This window comes from Capra hircus, chromosome 28, assembly GCF_001704415.2.
Source record: "Capra hircus breed San Clemente chromosome 28, ASM170441v1, whole genome shotgun sequence".
NCBI lineage: Eukaryota > Metazoa > Chordata > Mammalia > Artiodactyla > Bovidae > Capra > Capra hircus.
Window position 1 is genome coordinate 15,566,343 of NC_030835.1, and position 25,054 is coordinate 15,591,396.

Consider the following 25,054-nt stretch of genomic DNA (forward strand, 5'->3'; position numbering starts at 1 on the left):
TATAGAATACAAGTTTACAATTAAAACAAGCATGTATTTCAAATTACTGCACAATGCCTGATACATTTTTTGGTCATGAACAAATGTCTTAAGCTCTGTTATTTTTTATGAGGATAACTACCTCATGAAGTTGTCATGAGGACAAAACTAATATTATATAAAAAATGTACCTAATACACATTGTATAAATGCTTCATCGTCAAATAATAATTGTCAAAAATAATTATATTCTTTTCTCCTTACCCTTAAAAGTTTTTCAGATGGATTCTCTATGGCCCTTCTTTAGATTAAACCCTTTGTGTACACCAGCCCCAAATGCAAAGACCACTGGAATATGATGGTTCTTGTTCTTTAAAAAACTGCGCTGAAAAACTTGACAAACATAGGACATGAAAAATGTATCTTCACAGAAATATATGTGAAGAAAATACCAATTCCCTCATTAGCTTTCAACACTGAACACAAAACTCCACTTTAAAAAAGGCCTTTCATAAAATATTTTTCAGTCAGATGCTATCTACCAAGGTGCCTAACATATATCCAGCACCGTGCTAAGAATCATGTAAGAAAAGTGCAATTCCTTTGCACCAAGAGCTTAGCACATACAGAAAAAATTTACTAAGATACTTTTCTTAATTGTCTCTCTCCCCAGCAACGTTTAGAAATGCTGATGTGAGGCATATGCTATAGGTATTTAATCATAAACCCATACAACAGAAAAAATATTGAGCTTCCTCTCAAGAAATGAGAAGGCAGAAGACAGTAATCAGAGTCAAGAAAGTCAAAGGAAATTGTAAATTAAAGGGAAAAAACCTCTCATTAAAACCACCACTTGTTTGACAAACTATAAGTTGAGATCATCACATAAATTATACAAACTGCTAAATAGTTAAAGCAAAAGATAAGATCAGCAATCAAGAAAAGATTTGAACTAAAAGAAAATAAGAAATTCATTTTTATTAATCCAGAGATTGCTGACAAAGAAACCAGGCTTACTCATTTTGAATCCCCCAAATCTGGTATGTAGTTGTTAATTCTCAGTTTATACAACAGGTTTAAATTACCGATAATTTAATAATCCAGTTAAAAAATAAAGGTAGTGAGTGAGGCATGGTAGAAAAAGAAATAAACAGGGTCAGGACATACAGATTCCATCTCAGGCTTGCACTGCTAACTATCATCAACAGCAAAAGCTGTCACTTCACTGAGATTGTTCCTTTGCTGTAAAATGAATAAAGAGATTTAAATTATCTCCAAAGTGCAGTTTGTCTCAAAATTCCTGTGATTATATATGTCCTGCTATAGTACATACAATAACAGTGAAATATACACAGTCATACCCCTGGAACTTCCACTTAAATATGGCAGAAAGATTATCTACTCTTCCATCTAAGACTGTTAAAATGATGGCAAAGGTACAAAAAAGAAAAAAAAAGCAAACATCTACGGGATCAAAAATAATATAAAAGAAGTAACTAAGCAGTACTGGTCAAAAGATTTCCACAAATTTTCAGAAAAACGAAAACAGGTGAGAAACTCAGCAGTGCTGAATAAACAAAAATCTCAATTAGAACTGAAAGAAGCTGCTTGTGATAAGCCTAGTCCATCTGCAGAAACGCTAACCTCAGAAGATACACATAAGACATGGGGCCACAAGTACCATTACAACCTACAGTTCCTAAAATAGAGATAAATTACCAGTTTATTCCCTCAAGAAACCAAACAGAAGCATCTCTGAATTAACAGACAAAAGGCAAAGCAGAGGAAGTAAAGACGGACAGGTGAAACTGCCTACTTAATTAAGGTACCCCTCCTACCCGCCAACTCAGAATAAAGCAGCCAGGCTGAAACCTTCAGAGAGCAAAATGCAAGACTTTTCTGGAAAGAAACTGAACAGATTTTTTAGACTTCCAGATATCAACATTAAGGGTCACACACACACCCTCAGAAAAATAGGCTTTTAGCATAACCAAGCCTTTGGTCAAGCCCAACCTGAAAGGGACAGAGTAAACGGACAAAGTAGTTAAGCAGTTAATCCGATTAGAGGATTTTAAGTAAAGAAAAAAGTATGGGAGACCCTTGTAAGTTACTGATCACTCAATAAAGCAGGTTTGCTTAAGCACAAAGCTAAGCAAGCTTGATTAGCAACAGAAGCATGAAACATGCCCCCAAACAACAAAACAATGGTGGCATGAGATCCACATTCTGTCCAGTGAGCTCATTAAATTAATGATCCCTAGGGCAAAGTCTCTGCACATATAAAACACAGTAATTTATGGAAAGGTGACATTTCAAAGTGAAAGACCCTCATTGTACTGAGACCTGAAATGATTTTTCCATGGTGCCAAGACAGTCCTGGCTTGACCAGGACTGAAAACGCCCCCACCTGACAGAAAGGAGCTGACGAGGGAAGCATGATGTGCACTCACGAATGTGGAAGGGACTTCCCTGGTGGTCCAGTGGTTAAGAATCTGCCTGCCAATTCAGGGGACACAGGTTTGATCACTGGCCCAGGAAGATCTCATACGCTGTAGAGCAACTAAGCCCACGAGCCACAGCTATGGGAAGCCCATATGGTCCAGGACCCCCACAGGGCACACGTGCCACAACTACTGAGCTGTGTGTCTAGAGCCCAGGCTCCGCAACAGCCAAGCCTCTGCAACGAGAAGCCCTCACACCACAACAAAGGGCAGCCCCCACTCGCCACTACTAGGGAAAAGACCGTGGGAAGCAACGAAGACCCAGCACAGGCAAAAATAAATAAATAAAATAATTAAAAAAAAAAAAAAAGAATGAAGAAAAAGGTGATCTTTTCCCCCTCCTACTTTTTCTTTGATTATAAAACTGTAGCCCACTAAATTCTTAGGACATGATACCATCTCACTTGCCCACTTGTAAACCTCACAAGCATCCTATTCCAATAAATCACTTGTATCTACCACTTTGCCTCTCATTGAAGTCATTCTGCACTGAGACATAAAGAACTGGAGCTCCCTGGAGGCCCCCAAAACACCACCTGGCAGTTTCAAACCCACACATATCAACATGCCAATGTGGTTTTGAATGTGGGATATGGGTGTGTGCATGTGTGTGGGTTTGGAAAAAATTTTTTTGCTTTATTTATTGGTGCTCTTTGCCTATGTAACAAATTCACCCAAAAACCGGCAGGTTAAAACACAACTCATTATCCCGCACAGTTTCTGAGGGTCAGGAATCCAGGAGTAGTTTAGTTGAGTTTTTCTGGTTGCAGTCAAGCTGTCAGCCAGAATGGCAATCATCTCAGGGCTTAAAGGACAATGGAGAATCCACTTCTCCGGCTCACTCACATCACAAGGTTGTTGGCAAGTCTCAGTTCCTCACTAGTTATGTCGACTTCCTCATAGACAGAGGAAGTAGCCTCTATCTCCAGCCATTAAGCCTCTCACAAGATGTCTAAATGTATGAGAGAGAGAGAGAACGTTGGAACACAAAGAAAGCACCCACAGTGGCAGACAATTTTTACAACTGACTGCGGAGGCTTATAACACTGTACAAGAAGTGGTGACCAGAACCATCCCCAAGAAAAAGAAACGCAACAAGGCGAAATGCTTGTCTGAGGAGGCCTCACACACCCAAAGGAGAAAAGGAAAGATCTACCTATCTGAATACAGAGTTCCAAAGAACAGCAAGGAGAGATAAGAAAGCCTTAAGTGAAGAAAACAAAGAAATAGAAGAAAACAACAAAATGGGAAAGACTAAAGAGCTCTTCAAGGAAATTAGGGATATTTAGGGAATATTCCATGCAAACATGGGCACAATAAAGGACAGAAACAGTATGACCTAACAGAAGCATAAGATATTAAGAAGAGATGGTGAGATTACACAGAAGAACTGTATAAAAAAAGTCTTAATGACTCAGATAACCACAATGGTGTGATCACTCACCTAGCGTCATACATCCTGGAGTGTGAAATCAACAAGGCCTTAAGAAGCATCACTACAAACAAAGCTAGCAGAGGTGATGGAATTCCAGCTGAGCTATTTCAAATCCTGAAAGATGATGCTGTTAAAATACTGCACTCAATATGCCAGGAAATTTGGAAAACTCAGCAGTGGCCACAGGACTGGAAAAGGTCAGTCTTCATTCCAATCCCAAAGAAAGGCAACACCAAAGAATGCTCAAACTACTGCACAATTGCACTCATCTCACACGCTAGCAAAATAATGCTCAAAATTCTCCAAGCCAGGCTTCAACAGTACGTGAACCGTGAGGTTCCAGATGTTCAAGATGGATTTAGAAAAGGCAGACGAACCAGAGATCAAATTGCCAACATCCACTGGATCATCGAAAAAGCAAGAGAGTTTCAGAAAAACATCTACTTCAGCTTTATGAACTATGCCAAAGCCTTTGACTATACTGATCACAACAAACAGTGGAAAATTCTTCAAGAAATGGGAATATCAGACCACCTGACCTGCCTCATGAGAAATCTGTATGCAAGTCAAGAAGCAACAGTTAGAACCAGACATGGAACAACAAACAGGTTCCAAATCGGGAAAGGAGTACATCAAGACTGTACCCTGTCTCCCTGCTTATTTAACTTATATGTAGAGAACATCACACGAAATGATAGGCTAGATGAAGCACAAGCTGGAATCAAGACAGCTGGGAGAAATATCAATAACTTCAGATACTCAGATGACACGACCCTTATGGCAGAAAAGTGAAGAACTAAAGAGCCTCTTGATAAAAATGAAAGAGGAGAGTGAGAAAGTTGGCTTAAAACTCAACATTCAAAAAATGAAGATCATTGCATCCAGTCCCATCACTTCCTGGCAACTAGATGGGGAAACAATGGAAACAGACTTTATTTTGGGGGGCTCCAAAATCACTGCAGAAGGTGACTGCAGTCATGAAATTAAAAGATGCTTAAAAGACCTAGGCAGCATATTAAAAAGTAGAGACATTACTTTGCTGACAAAGGTCCATCTAGTCAAAGCTATGGTTTTTCCAGTAGTCATGTATAGATGTGAGAACTGGACCATAAAGAAGGCTGAGCATCAAAGCATTGATGCTTTTGAACTGTGGTGTTGGAGAAGACTCTGGAGAGTCCCCTGGACGGCAAGGAGATCCAACCAGTCCATCCTCAAGGAAATCAGTCCTGAATATTCACTGGAAGGACTGATACTGAAGCTGAAACTCTAGTACTTTGGCCATCCGATGTGAAGAGCTGACTCACTGGAAAAGACCCTGAAGGTGGGAAAGATTGAAGGGAGCAGGAGAAGGGGACAACAGAGGATGATACGGTTGGATGGCATCACCGACTCGATGGACATCAGTGTGACCATGCTCCGGGAGTTGGTGATGGACAGGGAAGCCTGGCGTGCTGCAGTCCATGGGGTCGCAAAGAGTCAGACACAACTAAGCAACTGAACTGAACTATGTCAAGGCTATATACTGTCACCCTGCTTATTAACTTATATGCTGAGTGGTGGTGGTGGCTTAGTCACCAAGTCATGTCCCACTCTTATGACCCCAAGGACTATAGCCTGCCAGGCTTCTGTCCATGGTATTCTCCAGGCCAGAATACTGGAGCTTGTTGCCATTTCCTTCTCCAGGGGAATCTTCCCTACCCAGGGATCAAACCCAGGTCTCCTGCACTGCAGGCAGATTCTTTACCGACTGAGCTACAAAGGAAGCCCTATATGCAGAGCACATCATGCTAAATGCCAGGCTAGATGAAACTCAAGCTAGAATCAAGGCAGCCAGAAGAAACGCCAATAACATCAGATACACAGGTGACACTACCCTAATGGCAGAAAGTGAGGAGGAACTAAAGAGCCTCCTGATGAAGGTGAAGCAGAGTGAAAAAGCTGACTTAAAACTTAACATTCAGAAAACTAAGGTCATGGCATTCGGCCCCACCACTTCATGGCAAACAGATGGGGAAACAATGGAAACAGTGACAGACTTTATTTTCTTGGGGTCCAAAACCACTATGGACAGTGACTGCAGCCATGAAATTAAAGGACGCTTGCACCCTGGAAGAAAAGCTATAACCAACCTAGACAGCGTATTCAAAAGCTGAGACATCATTTTGCCGACAAAGGTCTGTATACTCAAAGCTACAGTTTTCCCAGTAGTCATGTACAGGCATGAGAGGTATACCATAAAGAAGGATGAGCACTGAAAAACTGCCTTCAAACTGCGGTGTTAGAGAAGACTCTTGGGAGTCCCTTGAACAACAAGGAAATCAAGCCGGAATAGTCACTGCTGAAGAACTGATACTGAAGCTGAAGCTCCAATACTTTGGCCACCTGATACGAAGAGCTGACTCATTTGAAAAGGCCCTGGTGCTGGGTAAGATTGAAGGCAGGAGGAGAAGGGGGTGACAGGCTGAGATGGTCGGATGGCATCACTGACTCAATGGACGTGAGTCTGAGTGAACTCCGGGAGCTGGTGATAGACAGGGAAGCCCGGTGTACTGCGATTCATGGGGTCGCAAAGAGTCGGACACGACTGAGCGACTGAACTAACTAACTAACTAATAATGAAAGAGAATGAGTACCTTTTCATATGCTTTTTGCCACCCGTATATCTTTGGTGAATGTTCAAATTTCTTGCCCATTTTTATTAGGCTGTTTCTTTTCTGATTGAGCTTTAAGAGTTTGTAATGTATTCTCACCGGTAGTTCTTTATCAGATATATGCTTTGCAAACATTTTCTTCAAACCTATGGTTTGTCCTTTCATTCTTCTAACAGTATCTTCCCAACAGTAAAAAATTTTCATTTTGAAAAAGTCCAGCTCATCAGTTTTTTCTTTAATAGAACATACTTCTGGTATTCTATATTTAAGAAATTCTTGTTTAAATCACAGTCACAAAGATTTCCTGCTATATTATCCTAAAGAAGTGTTATACTTTTAGGCCTAAAATTTAGCTCTATCAGTCAATTTTGTATATGGTACAAAATACAATTTCCTTCTTATGCATGTTGATATTCAATTGTTCCAGCACTACCTGTTGAAAAAAGACAATCCTTTCTCCACTGAACTGACTTGCACCTTTGTCAAAAATCAGTCATCCATTTATGTGTGGGGCTATTTCTGGACATTCTATTCTATGCAATCAAACTTTACACTGACATCCCTGCTTGATTACTATAACTTTAAAATAATTCTTGAAATCAGGCAGTAGCTTTTTTGTAGATTCCATCAATTATTCTACATAAATGATCATGCTTTTGGGAAATAAAAATAGCTTATTCCTCCCTTTGCAAGCTGGATGTCTTTTACTTCTTGCCTGACTGCTCTGAATAGAATCTCCAGGACCACTGTATACATTCTGAAGTGGTAAGGGCCGAAATCGTTGAATTGTCTCTGATCTTAGGGAAAAGTATAAAGACTTTCACCATTAGAAATTATGTTATGAGGCTTTACTCTAACCAAACTTTTATGAGAAATAAATAAGATCCCTTCTATTCTAAGAATCCTATACAAAATTGTATCAGGAATAGATAGTGGTTTTGGCAAATGGTTTTTCTATTGAGATGATTACATTATTTTTCTTTTTCTACTGTTAATATAGTTAAGTACTCTAATTACATTCCAAATGTTAAACCTACCCTACACTCTAAGCACACTATTTCATTCGGCAAAAAGGAATAAACATAGTGAGACTGTCTAAGTATGGATAAGTGATTTTCAATCTTCACTACTACTTGCTTTCAAAACTGGTAATGTAATTATGGATAGCTAACAGAAGGAAAACATATCAACCTTAATACTAAAATAAAAATATAATTAAACAGAATTTATAAAGCTAAAAGTTAGAGCAGTAGTCAGGAGTTAAAGTAGAAAGTTAACAAAACTTAGAAAGTAGAGGAGAAATAACAGAGGGAAGAACAGGGGCACTGGTAAATTCATTGTATATAAGGAGAAGTGAAGGGCTTCTATTGAAAGTTGATACAAGAAAATATTTTCATGTATGAATATTATGTCATTAAAAAGTACAAGGTAACCAGAAGAAGTAAAACTATTAATATATTGTATGCAGGAGTGTTTCTGATTAGCAGAGTGTATTTTAAAATTTGTATCTGAATGTCTTACAATAAGATACATCCTCCAGTTTGTCCTTGGATCCCTAACCTATTTCCTACTATACTGCAATAAGCCAAATTCACACAATTATAAATTCTTGCTGACCCTGTGACACTTGAGTTTATACAGATAAAGAGTTAATCTCCAAGACATTAAAAAACAGAATTTGCTAAAAATGGTTATTCCTCAAAATCAATTGTATTCTACACATGAGCAATGAACAATCCAAAATTGAAATTAAGAAAATGACTCCATTTACAATACCCAGTCAGGAACTGAACCTGTGCCCCCGGAAGAGAAAGTACGGAGTCTTAACCACTGGACCTCCAGGGAAGTCCTAGGATGGCTATAATTTTAAAAGGGGAAAAGACCAAGTTTTGGTGAGCACATGGTTCTTCAGAGAACTAAACACAGAATTACTATGTGACTTAGCAATTCTACTCCGACATATAAACCCAAAAGAATGAAAATATATATTCTTACAAAAACTTGTACACAAATATTCACAGCAGGTTTCTTTATAACAGTCAAAAGACAAAACAATCTAAGTGTCCATCAACCAATGACTACATCAACTGATGAATGCATAAAAAAACTGTGGCATATACAAACAATGGAATATTATTCTGCCTTACAGGAATAAAGTACTGATACATGCTACAACATGGAAGAACCCTGAAAAACATGTTAAGTAAAATAAGCCAGACAGAGAAGGCCACATATTGCACACTTCCATTTATATGAAATAAAATATCCAGAATAGGCAAATCCATGGAAACAAACTAAACTGGTAGATTGGGGCAAGGCAGGGAGGGCAGGTGGGAATACTGATACGACCTCTTCTTGGATACAAGTTTCTTTTTGACGTGATGAAATGTCCTGGGTTTAGATCGTGGTGACAGCTGTACAACACTGCCAATGTCCTAGTAGTCACTGAATTGTACACCTTAAAATAGTTAAAATTATGAAGTTAAGTAAATTTTGCATCAATAATATTTTTTAAAAGTGGTTGCCCCTGGGCATAGAACTTGGGGTGTTTAAGAGGAAGGGGCTGTTAATTTCTCATTATTAAGTATTTTTTAGTATTTAACTTTTCCACTGTACCAAATGACCACAGATAAATAAACATAAAATGATGTCTCCGCTCAATTAACAATATCAAAAGTTACTATTGGGGGAAACAGGGAAGATTCATAGTGTTAGAATTATGTCTTACATATTCTTCTTGTTCTCTATAATCCTATTCCTTCTCTCACATGGTATGGTACCATTACTGATTTAGTTCATTGACAGTTAATTTTAAAATGCGGAAATTAAATCATTAAGTAAATCACATACTTCTTCCTTGCAAAGAATAACAGAATCAACTTCAAGTGAAAGGAGCAACAGGAATGAACAAAAGTACCGAAGTTTTCCCAGGGAAAATGTGGTCAATTACTCAATAATAATGGTATTGCACTTGCCATTATCAGGATTAAATTTCCTGAATTTTCCTCCAACTGAAGATGTTAAACAGCAAATTCAACTCTTAATATTTTCAGGTTTTACTTAGATGTATGCTTTACATAGTAAATATGAAGAGCTCAATACTTACTTATCAAGGAAATCCTTGTCCACTACAGCACTGATGTCAAGAAGAGGATTTCCCATTCCAAAGAGAATATTTTCACTAAAAAAATACAAATAAAATACAAGCACAAGTTAGAAATACCTCTGAGTAAGGTGATGTATAAAACGCACACGAATGTAAAAATATCTTCACTTTACCCTGAAAATAAACCTAACATACTAGATTATTAAACCTTTGATTTGCTTATTACATACATGTAGGACAAACTTTAGAGGTAGCATAAAGCCATTCAGAAGGGAGAATGACTTTTAAATTGGACAAAATAAAACGTAACAAAAGAAGAAACCAGATCATATGATTTTTTTCCACAATATTTAATAGCTAATGACTAAAGCTAAATAGTTCCATCTAGTCAAGGCTATGGTTTCTCCAGTGGTCATATATGCATGTGAGAGTTGGACTGTGAAGAAGGCTGAGCACTGAAGAATTGATGCTTTTGAACTGTGGTGTTGGAGAAGACTCTTGAGAGTCCCTTGGACTGCAAGGAGATCCAACCGGTTCATTCTGAAGGAGATCAGCCCTGGAATTTCTTTGGAAGGAATGATGCTGAAGCTGAAACTCCAATACTTTGGCTACCTCAAGCGAAGAGTTGACTCATTGGAAAAGACTCTGATGCTGGGAGGGATTGGGGGCAGGAGGAGAAGGGGACGACCGAGGATGAGATGGCTGGATGGCATCACTGACTCGATGGACAAGAGTCTGAGTGAACTCCGGGAGTTGGTGATGGACAGGGAGGCCTGGCGTGCTGCGATTCATGGGGTCACAAAGAATCGGACATGACTAGCGACTGAACTGAACTGAAAGCTAATTAAATTCAATGTTCTTTTTTTTCAAAGTTTAAAAAGTTTTATATATTCAACCAACATGATAAATATTTAATTCTATCTAGACAGTAAAATACTGAACTAATGAAAGTTTATTGCAGAGCATAGAGCAAGTCCTGGAAAAATTCAAGCAACAGCCTTATCCTTGAAAAACTGTGAATGCCTGGAGTGGGACCTTTACAGTGGGTGTCATAGACAGTGTCATTTTCGATTACATTTAAGGGACTTTCGAGGGAGTCTGTTTTCCATAGTACTACAGGATCGCTCAAAACTAAGGGAAAGATAGAACCCTGAGAACCACACGCAATACCAACTGACAGCAAGAAATGGACTGGAGACATAGCTGGGTCAGCCTCGATCAGGGACATTTTTCTAGTTACTGAAATAAAATTCGCCTCTGCATAATTTCCCATTGGTATCTAGTTTGCTCAAGCTCTTTTCCAGTTGCTTCCAAACCAGTTACCATTCTCACCACTTGGAGATTATCATTAACACCAACAGGACTGATACACCAAAGTTTCCTTAGGAGAACAAAGTACAGCCTACACTTGCAGTCTAAAATGATTCAGAAGACTAAAGTAAAATCACAGACTGGGCAACTATGGTTGAATATGCAGTGGGAAATCTGTCCCTTTTTCTATTTAAAGAAAGCTGATGAGGGAGGGATAAAAGACAATGTATTTATTTATTCACATTGGCATTTATAATCAAAATAAAAGTCTAATAAAGAAAGTAAGTCCTTAGAAAATGAAGGATCAACAGGCAGACACAGTAAAATGTGACCATCATTTCATTAGGAACTTCTCTGCCTAATTTGTGTATTATTAGGCAAACAATAAAAACTCTTCAGTTCACTTCAGTTCAATTGCTCAGTCATGTCCAATTCTTTGTGAACCCATGGACTGCAGCACACCAGGCCTCCCTGTCCATCACCAACTCCCAAAGTTTACTCACACTCACGTCCATTGAGTCACTGATGCCATCCAACTATCTCATCCTCTGTCGTCCCCTTCTCCTCCTGCCTTCAATCTTTTCCAGAATCAGGGTCTTTTCCAATTAGTCAGTTCTTCCCATCAGATGGCCAAGTACTGGGGTTTCAGCTTCTGCATCAGTCCTTTCAGTGAATATTCAGGACCAATTTCCTTGAGAATGGACTGGTTGGATCTCCTTGCAGTCCAAGGGACTCTCAAGAGTCTTCTCCAACACCACAGTTCAAAAGCATCAATTCTTCCGTGCTCAGCTTTCTTTAGAGTCCAACTCTCACATCCATACATGACCACTGGAAAAAACATAGCTTTGACTAGATGGACCTATGCTGGCAAAGTAACGTCTCTGCTTTTTAATATGCTATCCAGGTTAGTCATAACTCTTCATCCAAGGAGCAAGCATCTTTTAATTTCATGGCTGCAGTCACCATCTGCAGTGATTTTGGAGCCCCCCAAAATAAAGTCTCTCACTGTTTCCACTGTTTCCCGATCTATTTGCCATGAAGTGATGGAACTAGATGCCATGATCTTAGTTTTCTGAATGTTAAGCTTTAAGCCAATGTTTTCACTCTCCTCTTTCACTTTCAAGAGGCTCTTTAGTTCTTCACTCTCCGCCATAAGGATGGTGTCATCTGCATATCTGAGGTTATTGATATTTCTCCCAGCAATCTTGATTCCTCCAGCCCAGCATTTCTCATGATGTACTCTGCATATAAGTTAAATAAGCAGCGTGACAATATACACCCCTGACGTACTCCTTTCCCGATTTGGAACCAGCCTGTCATTCCATGTCCAGTTCTAACTGTTGCTTCCTGACCTGTACACAGATTTCTCAGGAGGCAGGTCAAGTGGTCTTGTATTCCCATCTCTTGCAGAATTTTCCACAGTTTATTGTGATCCACACAGTCAAAGGCTTTGGCATAGTCAATAAAGCAGAAGTACATGATTTTCTGGAACTCTCTTGCTTTTCTGATGGTCCAATGGATGTTGGCCATTTGATCTCTGGTTCCTCTGCCTTTTCTAAATCCAGCTTGAACATCTGGAAGTTCACGGTTCATGTATGGCTGAAGCCTGGCTTAGAAAATTTTGAGTATTACTTTACTAGCGTGTGAGATGAGTGCAACTCTGCTGTAGTTTGAGCATTCTTTGGCATTGCCTTTCTTTGGGATTGGAATGAAGACTGACCTATCCGGTCCTGTAGCCACTGCTGAGTTTTCCAAATTTGCTGGCATATTAAGTGCAGCACTTTCACAGCATCATCTTTTAGGATTTGAAACAGCTCAACTGGAATTCCATCACCTCCACTAGCTTTGTTTGTAGTGATGCTTCCTAAGGCCCATTTGACTTTGCATTCCAGGATGTCTGGCTCTAGGTGACTGATCACACCATCATGATTATCTGAGTCATGAAGATCTTTTTTGTATAGTTCTTCTGTGTATTCTTGCCACCTCTTCTTAATATCTTCTGCTCCAGTTAGGCCCATACCTTTTCTGTCCTTTATTGTGCCCATCTTTGCATGAAAATATCCCTTGGTATCTCTAATTTTATTGAAAAGATCTCTTATTTATTTAAACAAACAAACAAAAAAGCACAGGGGAAATATTATTGAGCTGCTTGGCTGTTTCTTTTTATTCACACCTTCTAAGTGTTTAGTTCAATATAGACAGTAATGTAACCACCACAAAAATTAAAACACAAGACATTTCCATCATCACAAAAAAATAAAACTGTCCCCATGTCAGTCTCTCCACCCCTAACTGGTCCCCTCCTGGTTTTAAGAAATATAACAGTGATACTTCTTTTTAAGAAGTCAGTCCTTTGCATATCTCCTGCACTCTCAAAATGGTTTATTACACCCTACTCAAAAATTTAGTAGAAATAATATTATCAAATTAATGCAACCTCTCTAGGCCCATGGCTTCTACAGTCAAAGAATTATGGTGGGAAATGAGAACAATGAATCACAATAACCATGTTTAAACTCATTTCTAAATCTATTTGTCCAACAAAACCTTTGCTTATGAACATAAATGGATAAGAATACGGGAAATGTTGATCTAGAGCTCCCTGTGTAAAGGACAAAAGAGGAAGAATTTAAATACCAATTACTGTTCCTTAGTGCAAGAATTATATGGCGTAGGCCCTGATGAGAGATGCTGTCAAGCTGGCCTAGTTGGAACCCACTGCAGCAAGCATGGCTAATACAAGAGGTAGGAGACAACAGAACTTAAAACAAACATAAAAGGTGTCTTCATACAGTAAGTTAAGTTAAAAACTATACAATTATTTCCAAAAGCAAATGAGTTTACACTACACACATTATTTTCCTCTCCATCACTGTATATTACTGAGAAGCCATCAAATAACTTCATTGTAATATAACAGATCAACTCTGTTAAAAACACTAATGCTTTAAAACGGCTAATTTCCTAAATACACACTAGTATCCAGGCCAGTAAATACTGTACCACCCTTCTCAAATAATGAAAATACTATTTAAGTAAGCATTTATTTTGATCTTTTCCTATTAGATGTTAACAAGATGGGGCTGGTCTATGGCCAAAAACTATCTGACTCATACTAGGACTATTATTTTGTTAGCAATATAAATGTTAGCAATGTCTTTTTCCTGGAATGGATGCTAGGATGAAAGATTCTGAATGACTGGTTTTGTTGGGTTTTTTTTTTTTAGTCAGTAATTTTACATGTCTCATAATTCAGATGCCATCCAACATAAACCTATAATTATTCTTGTTAGACAACCTCCAAGTTTCATGCACTGATGCAGATATCAAAGTAAAAGATACTAAAAAAAAAAAAAAAAAGTAAAAGATACTCATAAAACTTTGTCTACTCTACTGATAGATTATTGTCGATTAGCTCTTTGGTCAGTAAAAATATTTAGTTACACTAAGAATTGATGCTTTTGAACTGTGGTGTTGGAGAAGACTCTTGAGAGTCCCTTGGACTGCGAGGAGATCCAACCAGTCCATTCTGAAGGAGATCAGCCCTGGGATTTCTTTGGAGGGAATGATGCTGAAGCTGAAACTCCAGTACTTTGGCCACCTCATGCGAAGAGTTGACTCATTAGAAAAGACTCTGATGCTGGGAGGGATTGGGGGCGGGAGGAGAAGGGGACGACAGAGGATGAGATGGCTGGATGGCATCACTGACTCAATGGACATGAGTTTGGGTAAACTCTGGGAGTTGGTGATGGACAGGGAGGCCTGGCGTGCTGCGATTCATGGGGTCGCAAAGAGTCGGACACGACTGAGCGACTGAATTGAACTGAACTGATCTCAGAGAGGCATCAGTGAGTAGTCGCAAGAAGTGAGCTCTTAGTTTCCTAAGCAGGAATTGAACCTGTGTACCCTGCATGAAAACCAGATGAGCAAGGGATAGAGGTTAGAAGGAAATTTTCCCTGGCTCTTGCCCCCACTGAGAAATTCATTTCTCATGGAGGTAAAAACTGTACAAGCAGGTACAAAGTTTATTATTAGAGACAAAGCACCATGACAAGTGGGTGAGCACACAGAGAAACAGTTATGATGGGAGCAAGGCAGAAATATACACCCATAGAGAAAGGGTGTGGGCATCCCCCCTAAAGAGGAGGAGGGCAGTAAAGAGGTGGTTAAATCATTTATACAGGGCAGTTTTTTGGGGGTATTTGTTTACCTTTGGCCAATTATATGGTTTCTTTCTCCACACCTGACTTACCCAAGGACCCTCCCCAACATGCATGTGCAATTTTTTTCAAAATATATTCCAGCCCAGAGGCCTATAGGGTGGCCTTGGCATCACACATTCTGGAGTGACAAACTCCTCCTTTTGACCCCAAAGGAGCCTTTCTGTGCACGTGCAATGTATCCCTCGCCCCAAGGATGGGAAACATATGACCTCTTGATCTTTTACACAAACAGGGTTTAGCCCCTTTCTGTTTCTGACTGTTGTTATCTTAAAGTGTCCTCAGGAGACAAAGCCTGGCTATTTACTCTATTTCTGTTGTTATTTCTATTTTGAAGTGCCAACAGGAGACTGGTTGTAAATATCTAACCTGGAGCCCACGTATCTCTTGTCTCAAGAAATGGAAACAGGAGGCTAATTGTAAATGTCTGGACTGGAGCTCATCTTTTTTTGCCCCAAGAAATGTATACAGGAAGCCAGTTTAAATGCCTAGCCTGGAGCCCATCTTATAATAATAGTTTTACTGGTAATAGTAAAAAATTGGAAGCAACCCAAATGTCCTTCAACAGGTAACTAGGTAAACAAACTGTGGTACACCCATACAATGGACTAATATTCAGCATTAAAAAGAAATGAACTATGATACATCTTGGATGGATTTCAAACACACTGTTCTGAGTTACCATTTAGGGATAACACAAAGGAGTTTCTTTTGCTGACAGAACAGTTTAGTACCCAAATTGTGTTCATATGGAATCTGTATGTACAGATTCATGAAACTTCATGAATTATACAAGATTCTTCTGTACAAAATTTCACAGAAGTATACACCGCCACCACGCCAGTAAAACGCAGTGTAAGCAAAGAGTGGTGATATTCTAAAAACATTCATAGTCAATTCATAGTCAGCTTAATAGTACTACACGCGCCAAGCCGCTTCAGCTGTGTCTGGCTCTTTGTGACCCCATGGACTGTAGCCTGCCAAGCTCCTCTGTCCGTGGGATTCTCCAGGCAAGAATACTGGAGTGGGTTGCTATTGCCTCCTCCAGCGGATCTTTCCAACCCAGGGAACGAACCCTCATCTCTATGTCCTAAAACTGGCAGATGGGTTCTTTACCACTAGCGCCACCTGGGAAAGTACTATACCAATATTAATTTCCTGGTTTGGGTAATATACTATGGTTATTTAAGATTTATTACTGGCGGAAGTTGGGTGAAAGGTGCATAGGAACTCTCTGTACTCTTTTTGCAAATTCCTGTGAATCAAAAAAGAAAAAAAGAAAATCGTAAAGTATTCAAAAGAAAGAGAAAAATATATTAAAATGTTTAAAAAACAATTAGGGTGACATCATCAGGAATGGTAGAATAAGGCCTGCAAAAATCCTCTCTTCCATAAAAGCAACAAGAACAATAACGGAAAAAGAAAAAAAAGGTCAAAATCAACACTTTCAGAACTCCAAAGGCTTTCAACATCTGAGGAGCATTTTTCAAAGGGGAAAAAAAAGGCTGAATCTCTGCAAAAGAGCAAGCTTTGTGGCATTCTAACTTGCCGAATTCCCATCCCCCTCCCCAGCTCCATGGCAGCCTTAAAAGCAACAGCCCCCAAAACACAGTGGAAAGCAAGAGCCCATCAGCCACTGGAGGAATTGGAACAGAACTGGAGCTCTTTCAAAGCCTCATTTTCAGGGACTGTTACTATCTGAGCTTTTAAGTAACCGGCAGTTACCCGAAAAATCCCTACTCCTAACACTTCTCATTATCTGACCTGACTCACAGTTTCCCCAGTGCTCACAGCCTTTTCCCCAGGGGCATTTGTCAAAAACAATCATCTGCAATTGTTTAACACTCCAGCCATCTGAAGCAGTTGGGAGCAAACCAAAAAGCTTAAAAGGAAAAGTGTGGACAGGAGATGTCGATAGGGGTTTTGAAAAGTTCTGAATATTCCTGAGAATCTAGGAGACCACGTACATGTGCCTTGGCCTGTGTGCATGTTCAAGAAAGACTTGAAAAGGCATTAAGCAATCATCTCTGAACATGAGGCTCTGCACAAGCAGGAAATAAAGGCTATGGCAGCACTGTAAGCCTGGCTAAGCATTGAAGTTACACTTTATCAAGCACAGACAGCCTCTCAGCAAACATTGGGAGACAATAACAAGTATGGGAAAGAACACAGAAAAAGGAATCCACACTGCTGGTGGAGATGTAAAATGATGCTGCCAGCTTGATACAATGTTTGGCAGTTCCTCAAGAGAAAAAACAAATGTAAAATTCCTAGGTGGTGCTAGTGGTAAAGAACTCGCCTACCAATGCAGGAGACATAAGAGATGTGGGTTCAATCCCTGGCTCGGGAAGATTCCTTGGAGAAGGAAACGGCAACCCACTGCAGTATTCTCACCTGGGAAATCCCATGGACAGAAGAGCCTGGCAGGCTATAGTTCATAGGTTTGCAAGAGTCGGATATAACTTAGTGATTAAACAAAATAACCATATGACCCAGTATAAGTATATACTCAGAAGAAATGAAAACACGTGACATCACAAAAACTTGGACCTAAGTGTTTACGGTATCATTACTCATAATGGTCAAAAAGTGGAAATAAAAATACCCATCCACTGGCAAAAGGATAAACAAAATGTGGTCTATACACACAATGGAATATTATTCAGCCGTAAGAAGGAATGAAATACTGAAACATGTAACAACATAGGATGAACTCTGAAAATAATATGCTCAGTGAAGGAAGCCAGGCACAAAAGCCCAAATACATGGTTCCACTCATGAAACGACCGGAGTATGACAAATTCACAAAGTAGATTAGTACCTGCAAGGATATGGGCAGAGGAAATGGAGAGCGACTGCCAACAGGTGCCAGGCTTCATCTCTGCCCCGTGCTCAGTCACTGTGTTGTGTCCAACTTTTTTTGACCCCATGGAATGCTGCCTACCAGGCTCCTCTGCCCATGGGATTTTTCAGACATGAATACTAAAGTGGGTTGGCATTTTCCTCCTCCAGGGGACCTTCCTGACCCAGAGATCAACCCCACACCTCCTTTATCTCCCGAACTGCAGATTCTTCACCTGCTGAGCTATCAAGGAAGCCTGAGACTTCATTTGGAGATGATGAAAATATTCTGCAATTAGATAGTGGTGATGGATGCACAACACTATGAATATCCTAAAAATCACTGAGTTGTACAGTTTAAAATGGTAGATTTTATGGCATGTGAATTATGTATCATAGTAGTCATGCATGGATGTGAGAGCTGGATCATAAAGAAAGCTGAGCGGTGAAGAATTGATGCTTTTGAACTGTGGTGTTGGAGAAGACTCTGGAGAGTCCCTTGGACTGCAAGGAGCTCAAACCAGTGAATCCCAAAGGAAATCAGTGCTGAATTTTCACTGGAAGGACTGATGCTGAAGCTGAAGCTCTAATACTTCAGCCACCTGATGCAAAGAACTGACTCACTGGAAAAAGACCCCGATGAAGGGAAAGACTGAAGGCAAGTGGAGAAGGGGAGACAGAGCGTGAGATGGTCGGACTGCACCATCAACTCGATGCGCATGAGTTTGAGCAGGCTCTGGGAGTTAGTGATGGACAGGGAAGCCTGTCATGCTGCAATCCACAGGGTCGCAAAGAGTTGGACACAACTGAGCAACTGAACTGAAATGAATAATGCAGTAAATAAAATAAGGAAACTAACTGGCATTTATAGAACAATATACCCCAACAGCTGCAATATTCATTTACTGAATAAATGATTACAGAACAACTGCACTGAAAATCTCAAAACATTGCTGAGTGAAATTAAAGACTTTAAAAACACTTGTAACAGTCAGCAAAACAGGCTACAGGTAAGACCATAAAAATCTCAGTAGATACCAAAGGACTGAAACTTAACAATGTATTTTTTCTCTATACATAAAAAGGCGGCTGCCCAGGTAGCTCAGTGGCAAAGAATCCACCTGCCAATGCAGGAGCCACAGGAGACAAGGGTTGGATCCCTGGGTTGGGAAGATTCCCTGGAGGAGAAAATGGCAACCCACTCCAGTATTCTACCTGAGATAACCCCATGGACAGAGGGGCCTGGTGAGGTCACAAAGAGTCAGACTCAGCTAAGCACGCATGCCCACATATATAAAATACCAATATATGCTTATAAAGTATAAGCAATATATTTTCCGTATCATGGAATTAAATAGAAAATCAATTTTTAAAAATAACTGAAAACCCCCAAATATTTAGAAATAAGACAATAAACTTTCAAAATCTGTAGATGAGAAAAATCACAACAGAAATTAGAAAATTACTTGAATTGATCACACATGTCAAAATTTGTATGTTGCAGTTAAAGAAGTACTGAGGGAAACATTTATATATATGAAACATTTTATATATGAAATGCATATATCAGAAAACAAGAAAAGTTTAAAATGAATGGTCTGAATTTCTAACTCAAAAGAAAATGGAAAAGGAGTAAATTAAGTCCAAAAGAGTAGAAGCAAGAAAATAAAAATATGACAGCAAAAAATAAAAAAAATAGAAAATGTAGTACCAAAACAGAAGTTCAACAAAACCCAAATCTGGGGTTTTGAAAAGATTAATACAATTGGTAAACCCCTAACAAGACTGAGCCCAAAAAGTTTAAAAAATAAAAAAAAAAAGAGGAGGAGGAGGCGGCGGAGTACCAGTATCAGGAATGAAAAAGGGGACATAAAACCGTTCCCGCAAGCAGTAATAGAATACTATGAGTAACTCTGTAACAATCCAGCAATTTAGAACAGATTTCTTTAAAAATTCAAAACTGACACAGGAAAAAATGGTAAATCTGAATAACCATTTATCATATCTTTAAATATTCTAGGCCCAGATGGCTATACTGCTGAAAGCTATCAAAAATTTAAAGAAACAACACCAATCTTAAAAAGCTACAATAATTAAGTCAGTGTAGTATTGGCATAACACTATACAAACAGATCAACAGATCAGAACAGAGTCTGGGAAAAGTCTTATACCTATCGAATCTATTGACTGAGAATCCTTTGAAGGAAACCCTTACACTGTAGCAAAAAAAAAAAAATAATAGCTTAAAATGGATCACAGACCTAAATGTGAAGGCTCAAACTATAAGGCTTCTAGAAGGAAACATAAGGGAATAGTCTCATAACCTTGAGATAGAAAAGGAAAGATCTCTTTATCTCTATTAAAAGGTAATAAACATTAAATAAAATGAATCCAATGAATTCAATATCAAATTTTAAAACTTCTGCTCCCAAAAGACACTGTTACAAAAATGGAAAGACATGGCTCAGAGAGAAAATATTTGCTAAACATGAAGATATATATGCTTATGTGTAAAATCTGACAAATAACTCCTATCTAAAATACCAAAAGAATTAACAAACCAGCAACCAAAAAGACAACCTATACTTACAAATATGGGTAAAAGACCTGAACTGACAGTTCAAAAGAAAAGATAAGCAAATGGCCTATAATCACATTATTAGCCATCAGTGAACTATAACTACAATGAAATACAATTATATACCCACCAGAATGGCTAAAATCAAAAATGCCAAACATTTTGGTATTTGGAAAGGATAGAAAAGGAGTAAAGGATGGAAAAGGAGTAAGTGACATCAAAAATGTCAAGCATGTGGAATAACTGGAACTCTTATAATACTGAATGTTGAATGTATTTCATTTTCTACTTTGGAAAACAGTGGTGGTTTCTGAAGTTAAACACACATCTACCCTAGAACACAGCAATTTCACACCTGGGCATTTACCCACGTCCACACAAAGGCTTACACAGGAAGGTTCATGAAGCTTCGCTTAGGGTAACCAAATCCTGGAAACAAGCCAAAGTCTATCAGCAGAACTGTTATAATATTCATATCATACAATCTTAGCAGTGAAAAGAAACAAACTACTAAAAACACACGTCAAAATGGATGAATCTCAAAACTGTCACTGAACAAAAGTAATCAGACACAAACAGTACTTATTGTATGATTTTATTTATATGAAGTTTTAGAATACACAAAACTAATCTCTACTAATAGAAGCCAGAAAATGATTGCTTGGATGGGGCAGGAGAAAGACACTGATTGAAAAGAGGCAAGAAAAAACTTTCTAGGGGATGAACATGTTTTGTTAAATTGATCTGGGTGGTGTTTTACAAATACGTTTCTTTCCCCCAAAAAAATTCAGTGAACTTAGGATCTGTGATTTTACTATATATGAATTACATTGTTGGCATTTTTTAAAAGGTAAACAAACTAGGAAAATCTTTGTTTCCCTTAGGCTATGGAAGCCAGTCCTTTCATTTAAGCCTGTCCATACTAGCATGCTATCTTGCACACTCAAGGAAAAAATCTTTTCCCTCTGCCCAGCATCATCTATTTTTTTCTTCCCCTTCATCCCCAAAATCCTCAACCATACATATATCTCTAAGTATTATTTCCCTACTCCCCATGACAGCTAACACTTCTAAAAGACTGTGCTATGAAATTGCAAGGTTCCCTAAAGTAGATAAAATTATTCATTTTAAATTCAATTTTCAGAAGCGTATGTGTGAGATACTAACACAGCAATTTAAAGCTTACAAAGCATTTTTATGTATGTTATTGCCTTTAAATCCTCACAAAAACCCTATAGTATAGGTTTTGCTATTATCTGTGTTTATGGAAGCCTGGCAGGGCTATAGTCCATGGGGTCACCAGAGTCAGACATGACTTAGCAACTAAACCACCACCACTGTTAAAGAGAGTAAGAGGCTCAACAAAGTTTATAACCTGTCGAACGTCATACAACAAATAAATGATACCTAACTTCAAATCACATTCTTTTTGTTTAATATGCTACTCTGAGACAATAAGAATTCTGTTAATAAAAATGTCTGACGGATGAAAAATATCCAAATCTAGCCAAAATAAGCTAATATTCCATTATCTTATGGTACTATGTCAAGTAACATTTCAACAACCCAAATCTACTATCACAAAATTACTACAGTCTGTTAAGTAGGTGACCAGATAACTTATTATCCAAGTGGGACACTTTTGAGAATAAAGGAAGAGCTATTAATAATTATGCCAGGATAACAGGCATGATCCAAGACTGTCTTGGACAAACTGGGACATATGGTCATTCTATTTATAAGCTAGCTATGCTATGTGAAATTAAGAATTCAGTCTTATATTTTATTACAATATTTTTTAAAGTTAACAATTTTAAAACCAAGTAGAAAAGGTAAATAGTCATGAGCATTAACCAATGTTACAAGAAAGGGTTAACATTTCAAACTGTCTAGACAATCATTCTGGTTCCATTTCATCTTTGACAGCTCTGCTTAATGTAGCAATACTGTGGCTGGAAAGATCTGGAGTTAGAAATCCTTGTATGCCTTTTCAAACAAAGATGACCTATTTATAAATATGAGTATTAACAGCTGACAACACTGCAGTTCTCCAAGGAAAGGATTCCTGCTTTAGTTCTTCAAAATATTTCATAAATGAAACAATTTCATTTTATTTTAAAAAGCTCATTAGCTTCACTAAGAAGCCTCATGGCATAAAAAATTTGTGTAATAATATAAAATGTATAACTCTTATAAATGACACAAGCCCTGAAATGAGTTTGAAAAACTGTTTAAATATTCTAAAGAAACCAATTCAACAAAGTAATACACTTCAATCTCAGCCAGAATTTAGTCTCCATATGAATGTTCTCCATTTGAGTAGCTTGGCAGATCCTACCAGACGTACCTCAAAGTCTTGAGTGTTACGAGAAAAATATCCCAGGACTCCACCCACAGCCCACATAAATTTTCCAATGTAGGCTTAACCCACAGAAGTGGTTACAGAATTATCATGTAGGTCACAGTCATGTCTAGTCCCAGAATAGTCTTAAACCAAATCTGACCTGTCTGTGCAGGCCAAAGAATAGGCTCCTCAGCTCTACAGCAAACATGGCACAAACTCAAGCTGTAAGCAATTTTCAAAACCAGACTAGACATTCATGCTGGAAAAACAAGGTAATATTCATAGGAGTATTTTGAAATACTGTTGGCTTAGTACCTATAAAAAGTTGCTGCCAAACTAGGACATAGCTCTTCTTCTGGGCCTGAAGGTCCAGTATCAAGAAAGAAAGGAAAGCGCTCTCTAAGATTCTCTTATACTCCTAACATTCTACATTTTCCTGTGTGTCCTGAATTTTAACCCAAGCATCAACTTTCCTGTTAGGCCAATTAAAAATGACAAAAGCATCAGTTTATCAAGCAGGTTCATCATCTCTCAGATGAAGACCAGCTGGAATCTGATGTATTGGGATGGCCAAAAAGTTTGTTTGGGGTTTTTGTTAGCCATCATACAGAAAACACCAAATGAACTTTTTGGCCAACCCAATACATACTCTGATAATTGGTTTAAGAGGCTGCAAACTTTGGACTCTTCATTAGTAATGGTGTAGTAGAGTAGAACATAAACAATAAAAGTCAGAGTCAAATTCTCCAGCCAAACTTATTCAAAAATCATAAGCTTTTTAAAAATTCTTTTTATGTAAACAGTTATTCAGGAGTTCCAGTTGGAATGCTGCACTGGAAAGGGCACTGAATCAGGTATCTAGAGATCTGGGATCTACTTCAAGACATGCAACTACTTGGTATGAACCTGAACAAATCACAGCATCTCTTGCCTTCAGTTTCTTCGACTGTAAAATGAGGAAATTAGGTAAGTTCACTTCCTATTTAAAAATCTAAGATTTAAATATTTATTTTCAGATGATATCATTCTCTAAGGAGACAAAATTGCATTCAACAAGTTAATATTCCATTTACAAAATGCCTTAAAACATAAAAAAGTTTCATATCTACACAAGAACACTGTGGAATACATATCTGTATTACCATCACAACAGGCCCCATGGTGTGATGATTAAAACTCTGGTCTCTGAATCCAGCAATCTTAGTTCAAGTCTCAGTGGAACCAGAGATCTGTTTGAGGGCTTCCCCAACGACTCAGTTAAAGAATTTGCCTGCACTGCAGGAGATGTCAAGATGTGGGTTCAATCCCTGGGTGGGGAAGATCCCCTAGAGGCGGAAATGGCAACCCACTCCAGCATTCTTGCCCAGAAAATCTCCTGGACAGAGGAGCCTGGCGGGCTCCAAGAGTCACAAAGGGTCACAAAGAGTTGGACACGTCTGAGTGACTGAGTGTGAGCACACATTACCATCACTATTTCATAAAACAAATGTTCAGAGAAAGAAGAAAAAGATCACTCAATCAGAAAAATACTGTCAATTAGAACCCAGGTGTATTGACCACTGGCCCTCACTGGTTCCCATTTCTCTATTCTGTCATAGTCACTATGAAGTGTAACATATTACTATATTTACCAGCAATTATCTTAAGTGTGGTGTGAAAAACAGCACTGGGCATGACGTCAGCGCAGTGACCTTGATCATTCTCCTCACCAGTACAAGCAAGTCAGCAGTCCCATTCTCTGGGCTACTGTCAAACTGAGTACAAAATGGGAACGCACGCAACATCATAAATGTGAAAATTAATAAACATAAATGTGAAAGGTATCATAAAATTGCACTAATGTTGTCTTCTTTGGGAACCAGCTGGTATCTGTAGGATTACCAACCCATTTAAAACTGTCACCACATATACAAAGTTGCTTCAACTTCAGCAGTCCCCACACCTACTCTTAAACCTAAGTTATTAAGTTCTTTGGAGGACTATAGGAAAGCAAGAAAGTTACTATAGTTGTCCCTCACAATACTTTACAATTTTTGTTCCCAGAAGCAGTTTTTTCTTTATTTTATATATATAATTTTGTAGTTTTTT

General features: G+C 38.5%; 1 protein-coding gene across 2 annotated transcripts in view; it reads right to left on the reverse strand.

Annotated features, from left to right (window-relative positions):
* ADK (adenosine kinase) overlaps positions 1 to 25,054 on the reverse strand; it is a 544,457-nt gene that overhangs the window by 487,506 nt on the left and 31,897 nt on the right. For both annotated transcript variants that reach the window (XM_005699227.3, XM_005699229.3), the window contains exon 2: positions 9,673 to 9,747. In XM_005699227.3, coding sequence (XP_005699284.1) covers positions 9,673 to 9,747 — 75 coding nt within the window. The remainder of the gene's footprint in view (positions 1 to 9,672; positions 9,748 to 25,054) is intronic.